Source organism: Taudactylus pleione, unplaced genomic scaffold, assembly GCF_031769625.1.
Source record: "Taudactylus pleione unplaced genomic scaffold, aTauple2 ptg000711l, whole genome shotgun sequence".
NCBI classification, from domain to species: Eukaryota; Metazoa; Chordata; class Amphibia; order Anura; family Myobatrachidae; genus Taudactylus; species Taudactylus pleione.
The window spans coordinates 6755199-6781464 of NW_028285113.1; the positions used below are offsets into that span (position 1 = coordinate 6755199).

Here is a 26266-nt window from a genome sequence, read left to right on the forward strand (position 1 = left end):
GGTCATGCCGCCATCCAGGGCTGGCTCTTGGGGTGGTTAACCAGTGCGTTCGAACAGGGGTGCCATCCCATAGAGGGTGCACCCCCTCCCAACATTCCAATTTCAGCGGAACAGCACTGTCCTGTCGTTCCACCCGTGGGGTGAAGTGTGCAGCAGGTGGTCAAATCGGGAGGTTGGGCACCCCCACCGCTGCAGCTGTGCAGTGGTGCCAAACCCCGGAGTAGCTGAATGGATGCGTGCGGCATCCATTCAGTGCCAGGATGGCGGCTGGGGGAAGCCCAGCTAGGGATGGAGTGCTGGTATCTCCCCCAGCCTGACGTTACTTGGGAGGCGTGCTATGCGGGCATGCCACCAAATAACATAACTTAGAGGGCATGACCTATGGTAATTAGGCCACGACCCCATCTTTGGCGATTTACACTGAGCTGGCACAGGGAGGGCTACCCCTGGAGCCGGCCCTGCCGCCATTGATGGGCTTCCTACTGAGATGTCTACCAGCTGCTTCACTAATCGCCACTGTGCGTAAAAAAAAGTCACACCATCGGACATTGTAATGGAAAAAAATACAGTTGCTGAATGCAATGCCGTCATATGGCTAACCACCTCCTTAATACCACCCAGGAACGGCCACTGAAATTACCTCTCTCTGCATCCTCTATGGGAACAATGGGCAAAATTGCTTCTCTCTGCATACTCTATGGGAACAACTGGCGGTTGTTATAGGCAGAAACCCTCTTGAGAGTGACTCTAGGGGACTTATGCAAATACAGGGGAGAGTCATAACAATGGGGTGGTAACCATCGGGGCGCATGAGCAGTGTGACTTAGACTCATGCACAGTATGATAACATCAGCCACTTGCGTCCGACATCGACCTATATATACGGGCCTGAGCAGTAGATTCATGGTGGCACTGAGCCCATCGTACTTTTGTACAGTGGGTGCAGATTGGCATCGTATTGGTCTGATGTTTGTTTTTGGCACAGTTGATATGTGCTATTTGCACAGCCAAATAAGTTTTGAGTCAGATAAATATGTTGATGTGTAAACAGCATACAACGAAATGATCAATTTCTGAAACCAGCCAAGAAGTGCATGCTTGCGCTGGAATGTAATAAATGATAATATGTGTGATGATTTATTTTTGAACAATTAAAGTACACCTATGCAATACTTTTGATGAAATTGTGCATTATTTAATAAAGTGGTCTCCTCACATAAGTTAGTCTTACAAACACTTTTGCATTGTGTATACGCGGGCATTTCATACTCCCCCATTTGGGCGCATATACAGTACCTACAACCATACCATACTGGATATGCCAAATCTCGTCTGATCATGGAAGCTATGCAGTAATGGGCCTGGCCAGTACCTGGATGGGAGACCACCTGGGAATACCAGGTGCTGTAGGGAAAAAACATAGGAGGTGGATTGGGACAGAATAGTAACACAGCAGAGTGTTAATGCAGCACAGTGTTTGCATAATTGCATTCCCACACATCTAGTGGTTTGGAAAGTCAGTAAATTACCTTTTATCTGACCTATGATCAGGGTTATTAGGGTACCTGTCTCTCTACGTATCATCATTGATATGATATCCTATCATTAATATAGTGGCATAGGGGATCACTTATACCTCTTTTCCACCAAAAACCCAGGTCCGACCTGGGTTTTTGGACATGGTTCCAACCCTGGTCAGACCCATTTACACTGCACCTTTGATCTGGGTTACTCCCAGGTTAGCCCTGTTCACACTGAACTCAGGTCTGCCCTGCTAAACCTGTGAGGTCATAAAAAGTGGGAGGTGACTGCTCCACAACCACCAATCCGCTCATTTTAGGCATGATCCAGGTCAGATAACCCGGGTTGCGCTGTTTACACTGCACCATTACCTGGGTCCAACCCTGGTAGCTACCTGGGTTGGATTGCAGGGTCACTTGACCCAGGTTATTTTTCAGGGACCCTTTTACACTGAGCTGCGACCCGGGTAGACCCAGCAATAACCCAGGTTTTTGCTCTGGTGTAAAAGGGGTATAACCCTTCATAGTCATGCAATATTTTCGCCATATCATACATTAGGAGACATACATAGTTATTTTTTATCTTTATTACATAATTTTGCACAATAAGGGGGTGTTTTTCACACTTTAACTACATTTATTAAAAGTTACATTTTACATTTGGGAAGTTAACGTTGATATTCACCATCAGAGTGCCCAGCAACGAGCCCTTCTTTTTCTCTTTTTTTCTGTGTTCTGTGGCACATTTTGGGCTTTGGGAGCACCACCAACGATGACTGATGAGTAATTATAAATGGATATAAAATTGTTGGTATGTAATCTTTGAGTATTTGTTTTGGTCCTGTGCAGTACCCTCCTCTCTCTCAAGTAAGTATTGCTGCAATATGCCAGGTACTGAGTTATGTTCACACTTCTATGTGGCCAGACATTGTGATGCAATATTTCACACAATTTCGCATCTCCGCACAGATAGTTTTTGTAATAACTCTGGTACAGTTATATATGCCTCAACAGCCAATCCAGGAGCCCGATTTCACAACGTTAACCACATCTTCTTTCTCCATGTCGTACTTGTAAGCCTGTGGCCCGGAAAAGAAATAAATGTATCCTAAAAAGGATAAAAACAATTGTTTATGAACCTGAAAGACTGCATCCCCAATGTCCGTACCGCTTATTAATAACAACAACAATGGCTCATTTTTTCCTCTTTAATATTTTCATTAATTAAAGATTCATGTAGCTAATGTGTTTTCATTTTTAACACCCTTCCAGCTCAGACTTGCTGGCACAGAAGAGATCATTGATGCCATGTTCATGGGGTAACAAATGGAACATGTAGAGAAAACAAAAGAACTCAGTAGCTTAGACTTTGTTCTAAATACCTAAATAACTAAATCAGTGAGGGGGGGTGTGATTACATTAGTCACACACCAGTAGTCATTGTAGAACAATCTATTATTTAGGTGATGACATACAGTGGCTGTTATGGGGCTAACGATGGGAACAAGTCTCACACATCCAGGTTATTCAATAGATTTATTTGTGTAGTTAAAAAGAACTTGTAGTTTCCTGGTTAATAAGTTTAGTGAAAATTGCTCCTGGTTAATTATTTAAGTATACCAGCTTCTGCGGTAAGGCTCAGAGTGACCTATTGATGTCTAGGTCACCTCCTGTCTGCAAGTACTGCAAGGTTATCATTGTAAGGTAAAATGCGAGAGTAGAGTAACTACTAGACCTTTCTAGGGCCTTCTACTGTATGTAGAGCATACCTCCCAACTGTCCCGATTTCAGCGGGACAGTCCCGTTTTCGAGGCACTGTCCCGCTGTCCCACCTGCGGGCCACAGTGTCCCGCGGGCAGGGGGAATTTGGGGAGGACCCGCTAACACCGTTGCCCTGCATAGCTGAGCAGCGGTGAATGGATGACGCGTGCCTGCCATCCATATACACAGTGCCGGCTCTTGAAGAGGCTTGGGGGATGTCCGGCAGCTCCTGGTGTGCTGGGCAAGCACCTAGCATGACAAAAAGGGGAGCGTGGCTCAAGGGTGCGGCATTTCCCGTGAGGCCACGGCCCTTGTTGATAGGCCACACCCACTATTTTTGGGCGCACGTCTATGGCACACGCAACTGTCCCTCCTGCCAGGACTTAAACGTTGGGAGGTATGGTAGAGTAGTATATACGGTATTATTATTATCCTTCATTTATATGGCGCCACAAGTGCTCCGCAGCGCCTTACAAAGTACACAAAAATGTAAATGAGAAAACCCATATAAAATAAGCCCTGCCCCAATCCACCCAAGCCACGCCCATGATCCACCAAGCGTCAAGCGCTTATTGTTCCCCTTTTCTGATAGGCCACTCCCATTCTAGGCTCCAACAACAGGGCTGCTGATACTTATATTATATAGTTACTATATTACCAGCAAAATAATATTTTCATTGTGCAACTGACACATCACAAAAACATATGAACATTATTCTGGTCACTGAAATGCTGCCTTTAGAGACATTTATCTAACCCTACAGGGAAAGGTTTTATATTTTTAGCTGACTGTCGGAGATACGGTAAGCAAATTGCTGGATGTGGCATACGACTACTGCATTACCTCGCGTCACGTCATAATGTCCAGGCTACCTTACAAAGGGGTCTATTTACTAGGCCTTGGATGGAGATAAAGTACTAACCAATCGGCTCCTAACTGCCATGTCACAGACTATGTTTGAAAATGACAGGAGCTAGTTGGCTGGTACTTTATCTCCGTTCACTTTATCTTTATCCAAGGTTTAGTAAATAGACCCCAAAATTCAAGTGTGAATGTAACTGTTCCAGGTAATTAGGTAGTTAGTTAGTTAGGTCAATTACCATTTACTTCCACTGCTGCATCCACTTTTCCTTCCACCCCAGAAAACTCATCGTCTATGCTTCTCGGGTAATCTCTTTCCATGATTCGGTTTGCCTCGTCATAGCTGTGAATGAAGACAATATAAATTGGTGGCACTTGACAAACAACGAGGACAATTGCAGTCAGAGACCAACTGAACTTAGATAGTGTACCAAAGAGCTATGGGTACCCATGAAGCTACTGATGATATTTCTACTGAGACTTTACATAAAATGAGCACAATTTGAGAAAGGTTCCTGTGCAGTATAGTTGAGATGGAAAGGACATTCTTTAAGCTGGGTACACATGAAATTATATGTGTACCCAGCGATGCGTCGGGCGACTGCACGGGCGGATATATCGAGAGGCCGGTATACATTAGACGATCTGGTGCCTGACTGCCTGATATGTCGGCCCCTGCCGCATTCCGCTGCATGGGGTCGTCAGTCAGATTGAGCTACATGTAGGGATGACCTGATGATGCGACTGACAACCATACCGGAGCACGCATGGCCCGACATAGAGCAATCACATTAGACGATACTGACAATATATCTGACCGATCCGTCGGATCAGCAGAAATATCGTCTAATGTGTACCCACCTTTAGACTGAAATGCCGAGGTAGTGTCTAATATTAAAACGGTTTATCTGGCCACTTGGCCTGATTCCATCTAGTTTAACCATCCTTTTTTAAGTTGAAAGCCAAACAAGTGGCTCCTCTGTGGCACAAGTGGTATAGTTGGTTGATGCATTTCAATCACCATCTGGCAACATTTTCAGCCAGTCCTCATCAACACAGCAGATGTTTTTGTACACATACTGTGGGGGATTAAAACTACCATGGGCCCCACTTACCATATTTTCTTTGTGCTTGATTACCAACTCAATCATCCAGTTTTAATATTTGCCCTGTAACCCACATTCAACAAGCCTCTCGTCCACTTTTATCATTCCCGTTGGAATCATTGACTACAGCGATTTCTGTGCCTTGCTCTGGAGCCCATTGCTGTAAGTTTTGCATCATATGGTACTCGCTGCCCCTAGGGGCCATTAAAGAGCTGACCTTTAAGAATGCCTGCGTTCGGATCTCCACTATTCAAATGAACCGTTCGCTCATTGCGGTCTGTTCACGCCTCTAAGTCTGAACGAGCGAGCAAAACTTGTGGTTGTAATTTTGAAAAAGACGCCCCCTGGCCGCTCGCACCATACGTCATGTCCGCTATTTATTAGATTAATCGAGTACATCGACCAGCGTATGAACTGCTCGCTATTCTTGTGGTTGGTTTTTCCTACCACTATATTGCGAGCAGTTCTGACTATAAAACAACCAGGTGACGTGGGCAATGACGCTGCTGTTTTAATTATGCACACCCTTAAAACTCCCGTTTTGACCTTTAAGCACGCCTGGGTTCTGATCTCCACTCCCCGTTTTCAAGCCCCTTCCCCTGTTACCACCCACATACGCCTCATCCTGTCACTCAAAGTAGCAGGCATTCGCTATATAGCGAACAAACGATTTTCGGCCGCACTGACTGGTTCGCGCATGCATATTACAATCCGTACGCATGCGCAGATGAGCGAATATCGGTCAGAACGAACGAGCGGCCGCTTACGAGCGGCTCTGAATCAGGCCGATTGTTAATATTGATGTGGACAGTTGACATGTTGACCTTGCGGTTTTCCACGGGGGTCTTAACTAACCCTAATCCTAAAACTAACCCTAACAGCAGCCTAACCCTAAAACTAACTCTAAAATTGGCTGTCGACACTTACAATGTCAACATTATGTCATGTCAACATTCTGTTTTTGTCGACATTGTGAATGTTGCGTGTCATGTCGATCTCCTGTTTAGACCATGTCAGCATTCTGGTGAAGACATTGTATACTTGTAAAATACCTAATATCAGTGTTCATAATGTCTAATATTATAATTTAAATAGATTTAATTTTTAAATAAATGTATAGGAACATTCAATACGGGTTTGCTATGCAATTCTTGGGGTGCTGATGCTTTTACGTTTTTATTCCTACATTTATATATATATTCTGCAAACAAATCCTCCCACACACTGAATCACATGGTGACTAACTATTATTCTGTAATATCCATCCTGCAGGTGTTTATTAATCATAATCGGAAATGGTGGAAGCATGAGAAGTTTCATGTGTTTCTTTATCTTTTGCAATAAATTCTTCAACCAAGTTTTTGACTTGTAATAGGAATTAAAATAATAAATACCAATGCTTGAAAATTTATATTACAATTCCTCGTTAAATGTGTAAAAAAACCATCTGTTTAAAATTCTCTAGGTACAGTAAGTACTGTCTTTTACATGGACCACAGGAATCTTCATTACAAGCTTATATCAAGGCCGTAACTAGGAGTGTGCGAGCAGTGCCATCGTACAGAACCCTGGTGGCGGCACCTTCACACCCTGCTGCCATTAAGGCTACTGTAGAGCCGCTCGTAGTGTCCAAGGGGTGTTCCGGGCAGTCAACCTGCAGCCTGTGGAGCTGCCAGGAGTGTCCTTAGGACTCCTCGGTTAGTGCTCTACTTCCTAGAGCAGGCGTGGCATCACGACGTCACTGATATAGGAGACGAGGCCGTCACAGGACGCACTGTTGCCCTATTACGACGCTGGATTATATAGCATGAATACATGAATATTTAAGCTGATTCCTGAAAGTGAGACATTAGTAATTGACATACAACTTGTAATGAGTCCTTGTTGCCTTAGTAACCCGTACCCATGCCTGGATATCATCTTCTTTTTACCCTCGGCAACTTTTACCGTCTTCTCCATAACCACAGAGCTCAAAGGCCACCACATCTACCATGTCTCAAACACATGAGAAATACATAGCTTGAAAATCTTAGTGGCACAATGTGATAATATTATGAAATATAGCTGGCGCCAGGCATGGACAGAGCATAACATATGCTAAAACCCTGACTTTTTATGTCAAGCTGTCGTCTTCAGGGAGCAGTATACATAACACCGTGTATACCAAGTGCCAGGTACTATGTAATAAGCAAATAAAAAGCCATTGAAGAAAGTCAATGTGGTCTCAGGCCTTGTTTGGAGTAAAATGGCTGATTTTAGAGAATAGCTTGCACTCAACAGGAAAGCTAATTTATCTAGGTCGCCCATCTTCAGCTGATTACTGCCTAGTATTAGAAATGTCTTTTTTTCTGCTTTTTTTTTCTTTCTGCGTCAGTAACAGCCACCATTTGCAAAGCACCCGAGCGATAGACTTGTCAACTGAGTTCCATCTTCTACATATATACATTACATTAGAGTAATATACATAATCCGCATTTTTATGTAATGGTACACAGTGGCAGGACCAGCAACTTTTGTTTTACGTCTACATTTTTATGCTAGCCATACACTAGTGTGATTTTGGACCGATTGCCCAATTTGCGACGCGTCGTATGATGAATCGTGTAAAAATCGTGTTGTTTTTAAGGTAGGATATGATCAGATGCGCGCTCTTAAAACGTATCGTTTGATCAGATGCTGGTTCAGTGAGAACCACCCGTGCATCTGTGAAAACAAAATATAAAAAAAGTGTTTTTAAAAAAAAACAGCGTACCCCCCCAAAGAGCAACCAGCCCCGGGCTTTTAGCGACCCAGTGCTGGTTGCGCAACATACGGGGGACAAACGGTTCCCCTTATGTAAGCACAACCAGCACTGGGCTAGTCAGAACCAGCACTGGTTGCCAAAATATGGGGGACAAACGATGTAGGGGTCCCCCGTATTCTGCACAACCAGCATTGGGCTCTGATCCAGTCCTGGTTCTGGAAATACAGGGGTAAAAAATGCATAGGGTCCTCCTGTATTTTCCATAACCAGCACCAGACTTTTTCTACTTTCTGTTAGTCAGCCCAGGCCGGGGATCCCTGGGGAGCTGCGGATGCTACAATAAAGTGGTCCCCTCCTCCAGGGCACCACAGCCCAGGCTGATAGCCCGAGGCTATCCCCGGCACCTCTGGGCGGTGGGTGCCGGGTTGATAATGTTTATACATTATCAACCCGTAAAAAAAGTGTAAAAAAAGAAGTGAAAACATTGTACATACACACTTACACATACTCATTAACATTACCTGGACTGGTCCTCTTCTCCCTGTAGGCATCCTTGGTCTTGGTAAAACAAAAAAATAAAAAAATCCGATCCACACATTTAGGTACCAACCACGATGGTTGATACGTCCTGAACGAAGAGCTCAGATGAAACATTACCCTTTTGTAGTGCTGTGTCTGAGCGTTCATTGGCTGGGAGGTCAGCCCCCTCCTCTCTCAGCCAATGAACGGCTCCCACCATTGACTGCAATGGTGGGAACTGTTTATTGGCTGACAGGCGGAAGGCTCGCCTCTCTCAGCCAATGAACATTCAGCAGCGGGGTTTCCATGGTGAAATCCCGCTGCTAAGCTCTCATTCGGGAAGTACTGTTCTTATGGAACGGTACTTAAGTACGTGGCTCCATACTTTTCATTTTTTTATTTTGCCAAGCCCGGGGATGCCTTCTTTGGACCGAATAGGACCCGAACTTCGCATAGGAGCCAGTGAGTATGGATACTTTTTCACAGGTACCCTATGGATAAACTACTGGAGAATAGGACCGATGGCTACAGGGATACATAGGTGTGTATGTGTACATGTGTGTGTAAATGTGTATATATGTATGAGTGCATGTATGTTTAATAAACTTATACTTTATACGGTGTTTGTGTCCTGTGTTTGTTTTAATATTGCTTTTGCAGTGGAACTACAGATACCAGCGGACCTGTAATGCCTCGAATGCTGGTACTTGTGGTTATTTGATATACACTACATAATCAACCCGGTACCTATCGCCCAAGGGTACCGGGGATAGCACAGGGCTATCAGTATAGGCCTTGGGTACCCTGGAGAGGGGGACCCCTTTATTGGGGGGTTCCCCAGCTCCCCAGGGATCCCCGGCCTGGGCTGACTAGGGGTCAGGGTTGATGCTTTGGCTAGGGAGCCCGGTGAAAGGGCTCCCGTGGCTGTGGCATCAGCCCCCTGCTAGAAAAAGTCTGGTGCTGGTCCTGGAAAATACAGGGGGACCCTACACATTTTTCCCCCCTGTATTTCCAGAACCAACTCCGGATCAGAGCCCAGTGCTGGTTGCACAGAATACGGGGGACCCCTATGTCACCTGTCCCCCATATACACTAGAGTGTGCCCAGAGTCTATAGCGCATGCACAGGTCACCGGGAAAATGGCCACAGTAGCCATTTTCCCTGTACTGCGCATGCACAAATGACGGGAAAATGTATGCGGTGGCCATTTTCCAGCTGTTTTTTACAGTGCAGACACCGGCACCAGTGTGGGACTCCAGAGAGGTAAGTATAATATGGGTGCAGGCACACCCTGCACCCATTATAAATACGACCCTGGGTACAGGGGCGGCATTTGCTTGATCAAGTCCCAATACCAGGAAGCGGATTATATAGTCAAGCTCTAGTCACCTCTATGACCACAAATATTAACTAGTACTGTCTGTTTCTTTTTTCTATCAGCTATTGGGATACTACTTATTGTCACAATAAGTGCTTTGGTTTTCTTTTAAGTTTCACAAAAAAAAGTTTACAAGAATCCATATTAATCAATGTTGAAATATGTCTTCAATCACTATTATAATTATATTATCTACCTGTAAAAATCTTCCCCAACAAAGAATAATGTTTTCATAGAACTCTTCAAGTAGACAGCAGCATCGACTGCTTGCACAGTATTTGGAAACCCAAAGTCATGAATAGGCCGAGGGGGTCCTCGAATCTGAAGACCTCTTGTGGCCCAGTAATGGGGACCTGTTGAAGACATGAAATCATTCTGTGACTCTGCTGGTTACATCATTTGAAGAGAACATCCTGTTGTATATGTGTGTTTTTTATATTTATCATTAAGTACTGATGCAGACTTACTATGACCGGTTTCACCCCACCACAATACTCAGCTCAAACTTTGCCCACTTGTTTTCGAAGGACAGTAACTTGGGCTGAATAAATGGACGTTAAATTTGATTCAAGTTGAGATCCTCTTTTTAAGTTTGACCAAGACTAATTCAACTGAAACATCAGAAGAACATTGGGTCATGTTGTGGGGTAAGTATTGGAAACTACTCAGTGAGGGACACCAAAATCCTACAATAATGATGTACAGTATTATTGAGTAACAAATTGAACGTTTTTGGCCCAGACACTTTACTGTTTCGAAATGAACATGGAAAAACATTTACTTTAAAAGTATGGATGCTCTCTGGAGGAAACTTTTGCCGCTTATCGTATGTTTGCATGCTCCCGTTTATCGGGCTATCCTATTGAAAAATCGGAGATAACCAATTCGCACGATAATTCTTGCATGGATGACAGGCGATAAGTAGAGGTGAAAATGGGGAAATCAGTCTGTACCCCCCAGAAAAGGTAAACTAAGGTAGGGTAATGGTATAGAAGTGTGTTAGTGGCCCTAATCCAAGGGTTTGGGGTTCTTGAATTGTGTCAAATGTCTGTTATGTGCATTATTCTCTAAAAGTGAGAAAATGATAGAAAGCAATATTTTGTGGCCAAAATAAATCCTGTAGTTAAATTAGGGGTACATTAAAATAGATGTAAGTATATTTTTGTGTCATTATAGGCCATTTTTTAAAAATTTTTAAAATACACCTGCAATGTTTGAAACACCTGTCCCATCCATACCGCACACCCATATACCTGTCCCACTACTTAAACCTATTTTCCAACACTTTTTACTTTTGCACTCCAGAAATGACACGTCATTATTGGTCAAATTAAGCTAATTAAAATATTTTGAATATTGAAAAACGGGTTATCCGGCCAAATTGGTTACCCTCCTTAATATTTGCAGGTATCCCCCCGAAACAGCTGTTTTCAGGGAGTATCCCACAAATATTATTTGATAATAGGCCCTTTAGTCCCAGGCACCTAAAATAAGATATTAAACTTGACTAGGGAGGGAAACTGTGCCTGAATTCTGTAAATGAACCTACTTAAAATTGTAATACAGGTTGAGTCTCCCTTATCCAAACTGCTTGGGACCAGGGGTATTTTGGATATCGGAATATTCCGTATTTTGGAATAGTTGCATACCGTAATGAAATATCTTGGGAATGGGACCCAAATCTAAACACAGAATGCATTTATGTGTTATATACACCTTATACATGCAGCCTACAAGTAATTTTATACAGTATTTTTAATAATTTTGTGGGTCAAACAAAGTTTGTGTACATACATGAAATTAATTTATTTTTCATATACACCTTATACACACAGCCTGAAGGTAATTTTATACAATATTTTTAATAATTTGGTGCCGTAAACAAAGTTTGTGTACATTGAACCATCAAGAAGCAAAGGTTTCACTATCTCATTCATGCTAAAAATATTCTGTATTTCAGAATATTTGGATATGGGAGACTCGACGTGTAAGAAAAGTAATAATAACTGGCCTGGTCTGGCTTACCTTTAAAAAAATATGCAGTTCCTTTTTCAGGAACCTCGTAAGCAGCGTCTACATTTGACATAAGCTGTGGAAAGGAACTTGCTATAGGGTAGGGTCTAATATTAGCAGGATAGGTATGCCTTCTCCAGAAAGACCTTTGAACAAAGAAAACGGAAAACAATTTATATGTAAAGCACAGAATTACTGGGAGGGAAAGACTACATTATAAATTTGGGAAGTAACATTTCACATGCAGATCTGTCATTTGTTACATTTATTCGGAAGAATTATGAATTTCCAGTGTAAAGCCTGACTGCTATATTTAACTGGAATCGGTATGATTTACCGCCAGACCCATGCCCGGCGGTTGGAATCCCGACAGCGGCATCACGGCAGAGGAGGAAATCCTGATCGTCCAAGGTAAGTACTGTATATACTAACCTATTTCTAACCTTAACTCTCCCTTAGGGGTGCCTAACCATAACCTCCCCCTCCAGTGCCTAACCCCCCCTCTGTGCCTAAACCTAACCCCCCCTTCCCCCGCTGCCTAAACCTAAGTCCCCCAGGGGGTGCCTAACCCTAATTCCCCCCCTGGGGGTGCCTAATGCTAGCCCTCCCTTCCCCTAGCCTAAACCTAACCTCCCGGGGGGGGGTGTGCCTAAGCCTAAGTCCCCCCCGGGAACCCTAAACCTAACCCTACCCTCCCCGCGGCTATCCGCGCTCGGCGCCCGGCGTCCCTTCGATCGGGATGCCGGGCTTCGGGCTCCTGGCGTATGTCTAATGACAGGCGTCGGCATGTCGACGCCTGTCTTTAGACACTTGCCGGGATATGACAGTCGGGAAGCCGGCTGTCGGGATTAGGACCGTCCGCTGGCTTCCCGACTGCATACCATTTAACATATACAGTATTGTGTCATTTGTAATTACAAAAACACTGAGCGTGATCCATAGGTGGACGCAGGGTTACTGCACATAGACGCAGATCGAAATTGAATAGGGATCCATGCAATTTAAATGGGCATTTGTGGGTGGTAACTGGGGATGGGGGGGTAGCTACCAACCAGGGCATGTCATAGGCGTGTCTATATAGGAGCAGTTATACTGACACTGGTGGCCATGGTCAGTTGGACCTTCTGCTCCTGTGATAGGCAGGTGCTATGGTCTGGCCAATGGTGCGCTGATAGTGCATCTATTTGCGCACATTGGTGGAAATCGCCCTGCAGCCGGCGGGCATCTCTATAGGATGCCCAAAGGCCACAATATTACCATAAAAACTCTTGGGTATATTTACTAAAGGGCGGGTTTATAGAAGTGGAGGTGTTGCCCATAGCAACCAGGCAGACTCAACTTATAGATAGAATCTGACTGGTTGCTATGGGCAACAACTCCTCTTCTATAAACCGGCACTTTAGAAAAATATACCCCACTATCCATCAGATTTAGACAAAATACATATTAGCTGTTTGTGTTGGCTGTTCTGTGATGAAGAAACTTTAAGAATTGGAGACTTGGAGATACTTGGAGCAACGAAGTAATGTAAATTGCATATATTAAGATATTTTCTGTGGATTTAATTCAGTATTAAGAAGGGAACCTTGTATCCCCAAAACACAGCAGTGATGTCTTCACAATCCGTTGCACCAACTATATATTACCTGCATTTGGAGTTCTATTTACAGAATGACATTTAGCATTAAGGGGCCTATTTACCAAATTGTCCCAAAGGACATATTTTCTGTTGCTACCCGTTGCGGTTATACAAAACCTTTTTGGACTAATTTATCAAAAAGCTAATTTAGCTCCCCGCTGATACAGCAGCAGTAAGAGAGGTAATGCCGCTTGCCAGGCTAGTTAGGAGTTACATGTGTTATTATAAGGCTTACCAGCTGGAACTAGAAGCACATACTCAAACTTACAGTTCCAGTTTCTATGTCTATGGAGGGAAAAAAAAGGTTGGCAATGAAAAAAATGTTACAAATTAAAAAAATATATTTAAAAAAAAAAATCACTTAAAAATGCTTTATTTTAATAATAAAACATATTTTCACGTGGGCAACCCAAGCTAACGTATCTGAGATAGTGTTAGCCATCGGAGAACAGCGAGGGAACCTGCCTTGAATCAATTTGCAGTTTGGTTTATACCTCTGTTATTTATTTATTTTCCCAAACAATTACCTTAGTGCACTAGGCTGATGATTTAGTTTATTTGTTGATGTAATTTCCTCACTAATTGAGTAATTGACCAATTTTTATTCCCTATTCAGGGTAAATCACCAAGCTTGATGCTTAGTCATCATACTTGACTCAGAACGGTCTATGTCCTGTCTCCACATTCTGTTACATACATCCAGGCCCGAAGACAGGGGGGTAGAAAAGGTACCCCTGTCCCAGGCCCCGAGGTTCAGAGGGACCCCGGCTGCTAAATTTAATTACATGTGCAAACAGTCTCCGCCGGCTGTCCAGGCCAGCGCGGCGCGGTACAACTGGACACATGAACAAAAAGCCGCCCGGGTAATCTCCCTGGTGGTGACGGCTTGGCGGCATCCTTCACTGGCAGTTGGAGCGTGGCCAGGTGTGTAGTGCGCATGCGCTATAGTAATGGACACCACAGCGTCATAACGTATGACGTTGCGCCCGCGCTGGCACTTCTGTATCTGCCTGCCTCCCTCCATACCCTGACCGCAGCAGCCTACAAGGAACTGGAGGAGGCAATCCCAAGCGGACATCACGGCCCCCGATGACATTGACTGCAGATACCATCCCCAGCCCAGGGGCAGCACTGTCAATATAGTTTTGTGGTAAGTGGCTTTTAACTTTATTTATATTTAAATCATGTAGTCAGAATGCCGACGCTCGGGAAGCCGTCTGACGAAATCCCGGCGTCTAAATCCCGACTTGGTACTAAAGATAGGCGTCAAAATCCCAACGCCTCTCTTTAGCCCAACACCGGAATCCTGACAGACGGCTTCCCGAACTAAGGTAAGTGGGGAATGTTAGCACTTAGCCGTGGGGGGGATTGGTAAGGGTTAGGCTAGGGAAACGGGGGGTTAGGGTTAGGCACCACCGGGGGGTAGTTAAGGGTAAGGCACCCCCCAGGGAAGGGTTAGGTTTAGGGAGCAGAGAGGGGGGGCTAGGTTTATGGAGCAGAGAGGGAGGGTTAGGTTTAGGGAGCGGAGAGGGGGGGTTAGATTTAGGCACCCCTGGGTGGAAATAAGGGAGTTTTAGGGTTATGCACCACCAAGGGAGGGTTAGGGTTGGGGGGGGAGAAGGGTAGGGTTAGCCTACTTATCTGCCCCGATGGGATTTTGCGGCTTCGGGAATCCAGCATCTGCATTTCACCCTGCGGCTATACAGCTGTCTGGATTTCATACCCAACCTATATATATATATATATATATATATTTATATATATATATATAGTGTGTGTAGGGGGTTTCATGGGGGGCCCCCAGAGACGTCAGTGTACCGTGCCCCAAGGTTTCTGTTGCCGGCCCTGCATACGTCTAATAACGCTTTTACACCTAAATCCCGGTTCGAACCCGGCTTCAGATACCATTTACACGTTGCCGTTTACACTGAACCCAGGGTCAGCCCTGCTAAAACCTATGGGAGAGTAGATAAAGACTGCAGGATAAAGACTGCAGGAAAAACTTATTTTTATAAGACAGGGGCCTGTTTATTAAGCTGAGGATCAGGCGAGACAAGCTGTGGGATAGCCGGGTGGGTAACCAGTGGCTGCTGCAGGCTGGTGAGGGCTGTCTGTACTCTCTGCAGGGCTCTTTTACTTCAAGTGATTGCAGAGATGGCTGGTGAGGGCTCTCTGTGCTCATTCTGCGATGGCTGCATGTGCTGTCTCTCTGGGGGGGGGGGCACTAACCAATGACATCATCGGCCAGTGCCCCAGAGCTCCAATCACAGTCTTTTGGTATTACCCAGGTCAAATAATAACCCGGGTCATGACCGTTACCATTGCCTCATTACCCGGGACCTACCCATGTCCAACCCTGCTCGATTCCCATGTAGGATTGCTGGGTCAACTGACCCGGGTTATTTTTTTTGGAGCCGTTTCCACTAAGGCCTGATCTGGGTCAACCCTTCAATAACCCGGATTTTTGCTCTGATGTAAAAGGGGTATTAAGAACATATCCAGAATATGCACGTATCACACACAGCACAAACTTTATTTCTTGCACTTACAGAGTCCACGTTTACATTTATTAGTAAATACAGGCAGACAGTGCAATTTGGCACCTGATAAAAACCAAGTTATGCTGTCATTTAAAATGCGTGGACAGATTTAGAGTTGGGTGTAACCTAGCTCGACTTCAAATTGCGGTGTAAAATGAAAGCTGTCCACATTATTTGTGTACTATGGGCCTGATTCAGAGCCGCTCGCAAAAAGCGAGCTCTCGCTCTGAATCAGGGCGGCCGCATGGTTTTTTTTGTTCGGCCTCCTGGCTGCTCGCCAAGCTGTGGGTGACCACCCACAGCTTTAGCGAGCGGCCAGGTGATGGTCGCGATGGTCGAGACCATCGCGACCATCGGGCTTGCGACGAGACCCTTGTGGTAGGGTCTCGTCTGTCGCAAGCCCCAGTGAGCTTCCGGCTCTAATAGAGACATTGACCCGCTTGCGAGCGCATAGCGCTTGCGAGCGGGTTTGAATCAGGCCCTATATGCAAAAGCAATCAGTAATGTCTGTGCATGAAGAAATTTGCATTTGCACCATTTGTATCACAACATGGTTTATCCAGAACCAATTTTTCCCCTTTAACTGATGACAAATGCAATCCCCCTCTCACTGGTCTTCCCTTAACCAGACTTTCAACCCTACAATCCAGTTGGAACGTAGTGGTTAGAGTAACTATGCTGTCCCATTCTGCCATTCCTTACAATGGTTGCCTTTATCTGTCTATCAGGCAGTATCACACCAGGTGCAGATGGATGGCCTGGAATCTTTGCCCTGTTGTTCATTTTTTGAGAACATAGTGCCTGATTTAGACTTGTGCGCTAATGCTGCAGCTCCTGCGTCAGTGTATGCAGCAGCTATGCAAAAAATCTGCAAATGTCACAGACGTCGGGCGCTGTATAGAGACGCGCACTTGAGAGGCGGTTTTTCAAATCCAACCATCTGCGTACAAAAATGCAGCATCGGTCACAGATCATTAGACTGTCGCAGTCCTGAGTGAGCCTATGGTGCAGCAGAATGGCCGTGGGAGCTGAGACACAGGAGCCATATTTCTTGGGTATGTGATCGCAGACGCACGATGTGAGATGCCCCCAAAATGGTCGCGACACACCTGCTCTCTTTGCCTCCACTCCCGTTACCTCCCCCAAATGCTCCCTGACTATCAATCACACTGCGGGTAAATAGTCCCTGCGAGCGACTACGGTAATGCACCTTAATTCATGTGCTGTGTGACGCGTGCGCAGGTTGCCGATTATCGCTCAGCTACAAAAACATCAGGCCCATAAGGAGCAGATGCAGTGTGACTTTTTATGGTGTCTGTATTGTGTAGGTGATGTACGGTTTATCATTTGAATACAACTTGGAAGTTAATATCTTCTTGACATATCTATAAATATCTTTCTATAGTTATATTGATCATGTACTCTAAGATTTTATTCACCTGTCCTTAAAAAATAAAAGTTCGCTCCCTAAAGCTGTAACAGCGTCAAATGATAAATTTGGGTCACAGTGAGATGGATTAGGTGTTAGGGGTATTCCAGACTTTTCTTGTCCAGATTTCTTGGTTCCTGAAATAAAATAGACAAAATCAAAGATATCAAACAGATCAATATAAAAAATAATGATAATAAAGAGCTTGTTGGCAATTTTAATACAACTCCCTTCATTTCTGAATGTATTCTAGTTGAACAATTGTTTGTGATTTTGTTTTAAGTAGCATTGGCTATATCATGTGGAATAACTTTTTTCTAGTATTGTAGAGTAAATATCTATTTTTATTTTAAAGTAAAACTTATTAGATAGGACAAAACAGGCAGAATCACAAAAAATACATTCTCTTGTACTCTTCCATCACTACTCTCACAAATTGCAAGCTTGCCGACATTCTGCCTGCCCTGTCCGGGAGGGAGCAGCCAGGTCGGCATAGCAGGGGGGCGTGGCCAGTATAGGTGGGCGCGACCGGACATAATACCCTGCATTTGCGGGCAGAGCAGGGAGGGGGCGTGCTTACACAATTGCATCATTGTGGGTCCGCCCACGCTGCACAATGCCAAGATCACCAGCATTGTGAAGCAGGGGGCAGGGTCATGATGACACGATTCAGCGTAAATCGCGTCAACGGCCAACCCCCCGCTGTGCGAGTTTGTATTGTAAGTGCGGGGGGACCAGAGGGGTCGCGGCCGCCGTGAGGCTTACCTGCCTTTCTGGGAGGCCAGAAGCGACACCTGATTTTCGGGAGGCTCCCGGCTGAATCGGGAGGGTAGGCAAGTATATTATGGTCCAAAGAAGAAAAGAGTGCATTTACCAGGGTTCCTTTATAGAAAGATTTATTACTTAAAATTAATTCAATGGTAGTAAAGAAGAATAATACTGAGCACTGGGCTGCCGACCTATTGTTGTTTGGGGAGCTGCTGTATACAAAGGGTGTAGTTTGTGATAGTTTGTCATTATTGATATATATCGACCATTTCATAATCAGGACACGTGGAAAAGGCATCTGCCTGAAGTAAGCATAACATTTAGATTCAAAAGGTGTAGCGCTTTTACCATTTTTTCCTTAAAATTACTTCACATCATAAATAAGTTGATGCTTTGGTCTAATCCCAAACTTGCCTGGTGATTAATGTACATCTCCAATGTTGAGGGGTCTGCGCTGCGCACCCCCCCCCGCCAAGCCACAGCGTGATTGACATGCTGCGGCGTTTGGGGGGCAGGGCGGGCCTGGTGAGATATGTGCAAGTGTAAATGGGGAGGTGTAAATGATGTAGGACAGGTGTGTGGAGGTGTAAATGATGTAGGACAGGTATGTGGAAGTGTAAATGATGTGGGACAGATATGTGGAGGTGTAAATGATGTAGGACAGGTATGTGGAGGTGTAAATTATGTGGGACAGGTATGGGGACGTGTAAATGATGTAGGACGGGTATGTGGAGGTGTAAATGATGTGGGACAGGTATGTGGAGGTGTAAACGATGTAGGCCAGGTATGTGGAGGTGTAAATGATGTAGGACAGGTATGTGGAGGTGTAAATGATGTGGGACAGGTAGGTGGAGGTGCAAATGATGCAGGATAGGTATGTGGAGGTGTAAATGATGGGTACAGGTATCTGGAGGTGTAAATGATGTGGGATAGGTATGTGGAGGTGTAAATGATGTAGGACAGGTATGTGGAGGTGTAAATGATTTAGGACAGGTATGTGGAGGTGTAAATGATGTGGGACAGGTATGTGGAGGTTTAAATGATGTAGGACAGGTATGTGGAAGTGTAAATGATGTGGGACAGATATGTGGAGGTGTAAATGATGTGGGACAGGTATGTGGAGGTGTAACTGATGTGGGACAGGTATCTGGAGGTGTAAATGATGTAGGACAGGTATGTGGAGGTGTAAATGATGTAGGACAGGTATGTAGAGGTGTAGTGATGTGGGATAGGTATGTGGAGGTGTAAATGATGTGAGACTGGTATGTGGAGGTGTAAATGATGAGACACAGGTATGTGGTGGTGTAAATTATGGGGGAAAGGTATGTGGAGGTGTAAATGATGTGGGGCAGGTATGTGGAAGTGTAAATGATGTAGGACAGGTATGTGGAGGTGTAAATGATGTGGGACAGGTATGTGGAGGTGTAAATGATTTGAGACAGGTATGTGGAGGTGTAAATGATGTAGGACAGGTATGTGGAGGTGTAAATGATGTGGGACAGGTAGGTGGAGGTGCAAATGATGTAGGACAGGTATGTGGAGGTGTAAATGATGTAGGACAGGTATGTGGAGGTGTAAATGATGTGGAACAGGTATGTGGAGGGGTAAATGATGTGGGACAGGTATGTGGAGGGGTAAATGATGTAGGACAGGTATGTGGAGGTGTAAATGATGTGGGACAGGTAGGTGAAGGTGCAAATGATGCAGGACAGGTATGTGGAGGTGTAAATGATGTGGTCAAAGTATGTGGAGGTGTAAATGATGTGGGATAGGTATGTGGAGGTGTAAATGATGGGTACAGGTATCTGGAGGTGGAAATGATGTGGGATAGGTATGTGGAGGTGTAAATGATGTAGGACAGGTATGTGGAGGTGTAAATGATTTAGGACAGGTATGTGGAGGTGTAAATGATGTGGGACAGGTATGTGGAGGTTTAAATTATGTAGGACAGGTATGTGGAAGTGTAAATGATGTGGGACAGATATGTGGAGGTGTAAATGATGTGGGACAGGTATGTGGAGGTGTACATGATGTAGGACAGGTATGTGGAGGTGTAAATGATGTAGGACAGGTATGTGGAGGTGTAAATGATGTAGGACAGGTATGTAGAGGTGTAGTGATGTGGGATAGGTATGTGGACGTGTAAATGATGTGAGACTGGTATGTGGAGGTGTAAATGATGAGACACAGGTATGTGGTGGTGTAAATGATGGGGGAAAGGTATGTGGAGGTGTAAATGATGTGGGGCAGGTATGTGGAAGTGTAAATGATGTAGGACAGGTATGTGGAGGTGTAAATGATGTGGGACAGGTATGTGGAGGAGTAAATGATTTGAGACAGGTATGTGGAGGTGTAAATGATGTAGGACAGGTATGTGGAGGTGTAAATGATGTGGGACAGGTAGGTGGAGGTGCAAATGATGTAGGACAGGTATGTGGAGGTGTAAATGATGTAGGACAGGTATGTGGAGGTGTAAATGATGTGGAACAGGTATGTGGAGGGGTAAATGATGTGGGACAGGTATGTGGAGGGGTAAATGATGTAGGACAGGTATGTGGAGGTGTAAATGATGTGGGACAGGTAAGTGAAGGTGCAAATGATGCAGGACAGGTATGTGGAGGTGTAAATGATGTGGTCCAAGTATGTGGAGGTGTAAATGATGTGGGATAGGTATGTGGAGGTGTAAATGATGGGTACAGGTATCTGGAGGTGTAAATGATGTGGGAAAGGTATGTGGAGGTGTAAATGATGTAGGACAGGTATGTGGAGGTGTAAATGATTTAGTACAGGTATTTGGGGGTGTAAATGATGTGGGACAGGTATGTGGAGGTGTAAATGATGTAGGAAAGGTATGTGGAGGTGTAAATGATGTAGGACAGGTATGTGGAAGTGTAAATGATGTGGGACAGATATGTGGAGGTGTAAATGATGTGGGACAGGTATGTGGAGGTGTAAATGATGTAGGACAGGTATGTGGAGGTGTAAATGATGTAGGACAGGTATGGGGAGGTGTAAATGATGAAGGACGGGTATGTGGAGGTGTAAATGATGTGGGACAGGTATGTGGAGGTGTAAATGATGTGGGACAGGTATATGGAGGTGTAAATGATGTAGGACAGGTATGTGGAGGTGTAAATTATGTAGCACAGGTATGTGGAGGTGTAAATGATGTGGGACAGGTATGTGGAGGTGTAGTGATGTGGGATAGGTATGTGGAGGTGTAAATGATGAGACACAGGTATGTGATGGTGTAAATGATGGGGGAAAGGTATGTGGAGGTGTAAATTATGTGGGGCAGGTATGTGGAAGTGTAAATGATGTAGGACAGGTATGTGGAGGTGTAAATTATGTGGGATAGGTATGTGGAGGTGTAAATGATGGGTAGAGGTATGTGGAGGTTTAAATGATGTGGGATAGGTATGTGGAGGTGTAAATGATGTAGGACAGGTATGTGGAGGTGTAAATGATGTGGGACAGGTATGTGGAGGTGTAAATGATGTGGGACAGGGATGTGGAGGTGTACATGATGTGGGGCAGGTATGTTGAGGTGTAAATGATGTAGGACAGGTATGTGGAGGTGTAAATGATGTAGGACAGGTATGTGGAGGTGTACATGATGTGGGACAGGTATGTGGAGGTGTAAATGATGTAGGACAGGTATGTGGAGGTGTAAATGATGTAGGACAGGTATGTGGAGGTGTAAATGATGTAGGACATGTATGTGGAGGTGTAAATGATGTAGGACAGGTATGTAGAGGTGTAGTGATGTGGGATAGGTATGTGGAGGTGTAATTGATGTGAGACAGGTATGTGGAGGTGTAAATGATGAGACACAGGTATGTGGTTGTGTAAATGATGGGGGAAAGGTATGTGGAGCTGTAAATGATGCGGGGCAGGTATGTGGAAGTGTAAATGATGTAGGACAGGTATGTGGAGGTGCAAATGATGTGGGACAGGTATGTGGAGGTGTAAATGATTTGATACAGGTATGTGGAGGTGTAAATGATGTGGTCCAGGTATGTGGAGGTGTAATTGATGTGGGATAGGTATGTGGAGGTGTAAATGATGTGGGATAGGTATGTGGAGGTGTAAATGATGTAGGACAGGTATGTGGAGGTGTAAATGATTTAGGACAGGTATGTGGAGGTGTAAATGATGTGGGACAGGTATGTGGAGGTGTAAATGATGTAGGACAGGTATGTGGAGGTGTAAATGATGTGGGACAGGTATGTGGAGGTGTAAATGATTTGAGACAGGTATGTGGAGGTGTAAATGATGTAGGACAGGTATGTGGAGGTGTAAATTATGTGGGACAGGTATGTGGAGGTGTAATTGATGTAGGACAGGTATGTGGAGGTGTAAATGATGTAGGACAGGTATGTGGAGGTGTAATTGATGTGGAACAGGTATGTGGAGGTGTAAATGATGTGGGACAGGTATGTGGAGGGGTAAATGATATGGGACATGTATGTGGAGGTGTAAATGATGTGGTCCAGGTATGTGGAGGTGTAAATGATGTGGGATAGGTAAGTGGAGGTGTAAATGATGGGTAGAGGTATGTGGAGGTTTAAATGATGTGGGATAGGTATGTGGAGGTGTAAATGATGTAGGACAGGTATGTGGAGGTGTAAATGATGTGGGACAGGTATGTGGAGGTGTAAATGATATGGGACAGGTATGTGGAGGTGTGCATGATGTGGAGCAGGTATGTTGAGGTGTAAATGATGTAGGACAGGTATGTGGAGGTGTAAATTATGTAGGACAGGTATGTGGAGGTGTAAATGATGTGGGACAGGTATGTGGAGGTGTAAATGTCGTATGACAGGTATGTGGAGGTGTAAATGATGTAGGACAGGTATGTGTAGGTGTAAATGATGTAGGACAGGTATGTGGAGGTGTAATTTATGTAGGACAGGTATGTAGAGATGTAGTGATGTGGGATAGGTATGTGGAGGTGTAATTGATGTGAGACAGGTATGTGGAGGTGTAAATGATGAGACACAGGTATGTGGTTGTGTAAATGATGGGGGAAAGGTATGTGGAGGTGTAAATGATGTGGGGCAGGTATGTGGAAGTGTAAATGATGTAGGACAGGTATGTGGAGGTGCAAATGATGTGGGACAGGTATGTGGAGGTGTAAATGATTTGAGACAGGTATGTGGAGGTGTAAATGATGTGGTCCAGGAATGTGGAGGTGTAAATGATGTGGGATAGGTATGTGGAGGTGTACATGATGTGGGATAGGTATGTGGAGGTGTAAATGATGTAGGACAGGTATGTGGAGGTGTAAATGATTTAAGACAGGTATGTGGAGGTGTAAATGATGTGGGACAGGTATGTGGAGGTGTAAATGATGTAGGACAGGTATGAGGAGGTGTAAATGATGTGGAAAAAGGTATATGGGAGTGTAAATGATGTGGGACAGATATGTGGAGGTGTAAATGATGTGGGACAGGTATGTGGAGGTGTAAATGATGTAGGACAGGCATGTGGAGGTGTAAATGATGTGGGACTGGTATGGGGAGGTGTAAATGATGTAGGACAGGTATGTGGAGGTGTAAATGATGTGGGACAGGTATGTGGAGGTGTAAATGATGTGGGACAGGTATGTGGAGGTGTAAATTATGTAGGACAGGTATGTGGAGGTGTAAATGATGTGGGACAGGTATGTGGGATAGGTATGTGGAGGTGCAAATGATGTGAGACAGGTATGTGGAGGTGTAAATGATGAGACACAGGTATGTGGTGATGTAAATGATGGGGGAAAGGTATATGGAGGTGTATATTATGTGGGGCAGGTATGTGGAAGTGTAAATGATGTAGGACAGGTATGTGGAGCTGTAAATGATGTGGGACAGGTATGTGGAGGTGTAAATGTTTTCAGACAGGTATGTTGAGGTGTAAATGATTTGAGACAGGTATGTGGAGGTGTAAATGATGTGGGACAGGTATGTGGAGGTGTAAATGATGTGGGACTGGTAGGTGGAGGTGTAAATGATGTAGGACAGGTATGTGGAGGTGTAAATGATGTAGGACAGGTATGTGGAGGTGTAAATGATGTGGAACAGGTATGTGGAGGGATAAATGATGTGGGATAGGTATGTGGAGGTGTAAATGATGTGGGGCAGGTATTTTGAGGTGTAAATGATGTAGGACAGGTATGTGGAGGTGTAAATGATGTAGGACAGGTATGTGGAGGTGTAAATGATGTGGGACAGGTATGTGGAGGTGTAAATGATGTAGGACAGGTATGTGGAGGTGTAAATGATGTAGGACAGGTATGTGGAGGTGTAAATGATGTAGGACAGGTATGTAGAGGTGTAGTGATGTGGGATAGGTATGTGGAGGTGTAAATGATGTGAGACAGGTATGTGGAGGTGTAAATGATGAGACACAGGTATGTGGCTGTGTAAATGATGGGTGAAAGGTATGTGGAGGTTTAAATGATGTGGGGCAGGTATGTGGAAGTGTAAATGATGTAGGACAGGTATGTGGAGGTGTAAATGATGTGGGACAGGTATGTGGAGGGGTAAATGATATGGGACATGTATGTGGAGGTGTAAATGATGTGGTCCAGGTATGTGGAGGTGTAAATGATGTGGGATAGGTATGTGGAGGTGTAAATGATGGGTAGAGGTATGTGGAGGTTTAAATGATGTGGGATAGGTATGTGGAGGTGTAAATGATGTAGTACAGGTATGTGGAGGTGTAAATGATGTGGGACAGGTATGTGGAGGTGTAAATTATGTGGGACAGGTATGTGGAGGTGTACATGATGTGGGGCAGGTATGTTGAGGTGTAAATGATGTAGGACAGGTATGTGGAGGTGTAAATGATGTAGGACAGGTATGTGGAGGTGTAAATGATGTGGGACAGGTATGTGGAGGTGTAAATGATGTATGACAGGTATGTGGAGGTGTAAATGATGTAGGACAGGTATGTTGAGGTGTAAATGATGTAGGACAGGTATTTGGAGGTGTAAATGATGTAGGACAGGTATGTAGAGGTGTAGTGATGTGGGATAGGTATGGGGAGGTGTAATTGATGTGACACAGGTATGTGGAGGTGTAAATGATGAGACACAGGTATGTGGTTGTGTAAATGATGGGGGAAAGGTATGTGGAGGTGTAGATGATGTGGGGCAGGTATGTGGAAGTGTAAATGATGTAGGACAGGTATGTGGAGGTGCAAATGATGTGGGACAGGTATGTGGAGGTGTAATTGATTTGAGACAGGTATGTGGAGGTGTAAATGATGTGGTCCAGGTATGTGGAGGTGTAAATGATGTGGGATAGGTATGTGGAGGTGTAAATGATGTGGGATAGGTATGTGGAGGTGTAAATGATGTAGGACAGGTATGTGGAGGTGTAAATGATTTAGGACAGGTATGTGGAGGTGTAAATGATGTGGGACAGGTATGTGGAGGTGTAAATGATGTATGACAGGTATGAGGAGGTGTAAATGATGTAGGACAGGTCAATGGGAGTGTAAATGATGTAGGACAGGTATGTGGAGGTGTAAATGATGTGGGACAGGTATGTGGAGGTGTAGTGATGTGGGATAGGTATGTGGAGGTGTAAATGATGAGACACAGGTATGTGATGGTGTAAATGATGGGGGAAAGGTATGTGGAGGTGTAAATTATGTGGGGCAGGTATGTGGAAGTGTAAATGATGTAGGACAGGTATGTGGAGGTGTAAATTATGTGGGATAGGTATGTGGAGGTGTAAATGATGGGTAGAGGTATGTGGAGGTTTAAATGATGTGGGATAGGTATGTGGAGGTGTAAATGATGTAGGACAGGTATGTGGAGGTGTAAATGATGTGGGACAGGTATGTGGAGGTGTAAATGATGTGGGACAGGGATGTGGAGGTGTAAATGATGTAGAACAGGTATGTGGAGGTGTAAATGATTTAGGACAGGTATGTGGAGGTGTAAATGATGTGGGACAGGTATGTGGAGGTGTAAATGATGTAGGACAGGTATG

At 44.5% G+C, this 26266-nt stretch overlaps 1 protein-coding gene and 1 pseudogene across 1 annotated transcript in view; one reads left to right on the forward strand and one right to left on the reverse strand.

The window, feature by feature from the left end:
• Positions 1-1294: 1294 nt before the first annotated feature.
• LOC148477465 (5S ribosomal RNA) lies at positions 1295-1413 on the forward strand (annotated as a pseudogene).
• A 1114-nt stretch (positions 1414-2527) lies between these two features.
• The window catches only part of MMP20 (matrix metallopeptidase 20), a 59468-nt gene continuing 35729 nt past the window's right edge, over positions 2528-26266 (reverse strand). The window contains exons 6-10 of the mRNA XM_088456696.1: positions 17521-17647; positions 11915-12048; positions 10086-10242; positions 4383-4486; positions 2528-2628 (exon numbers count right to left, since the gene is read on the reverse strand). Of these exons, the coding sequence (XP_088312822.1) occupies positions 2528-2628; positions 4383-4486; positions 10086-10242; positions 11915-12048; positions 17521-17647 (623 nt within the window). The remainder of the gene's footprint in view (positions 2629-4382; positions 4487-10085; positions 10243-11914; positions 12049-17520; positions 17648-26266) is intronic.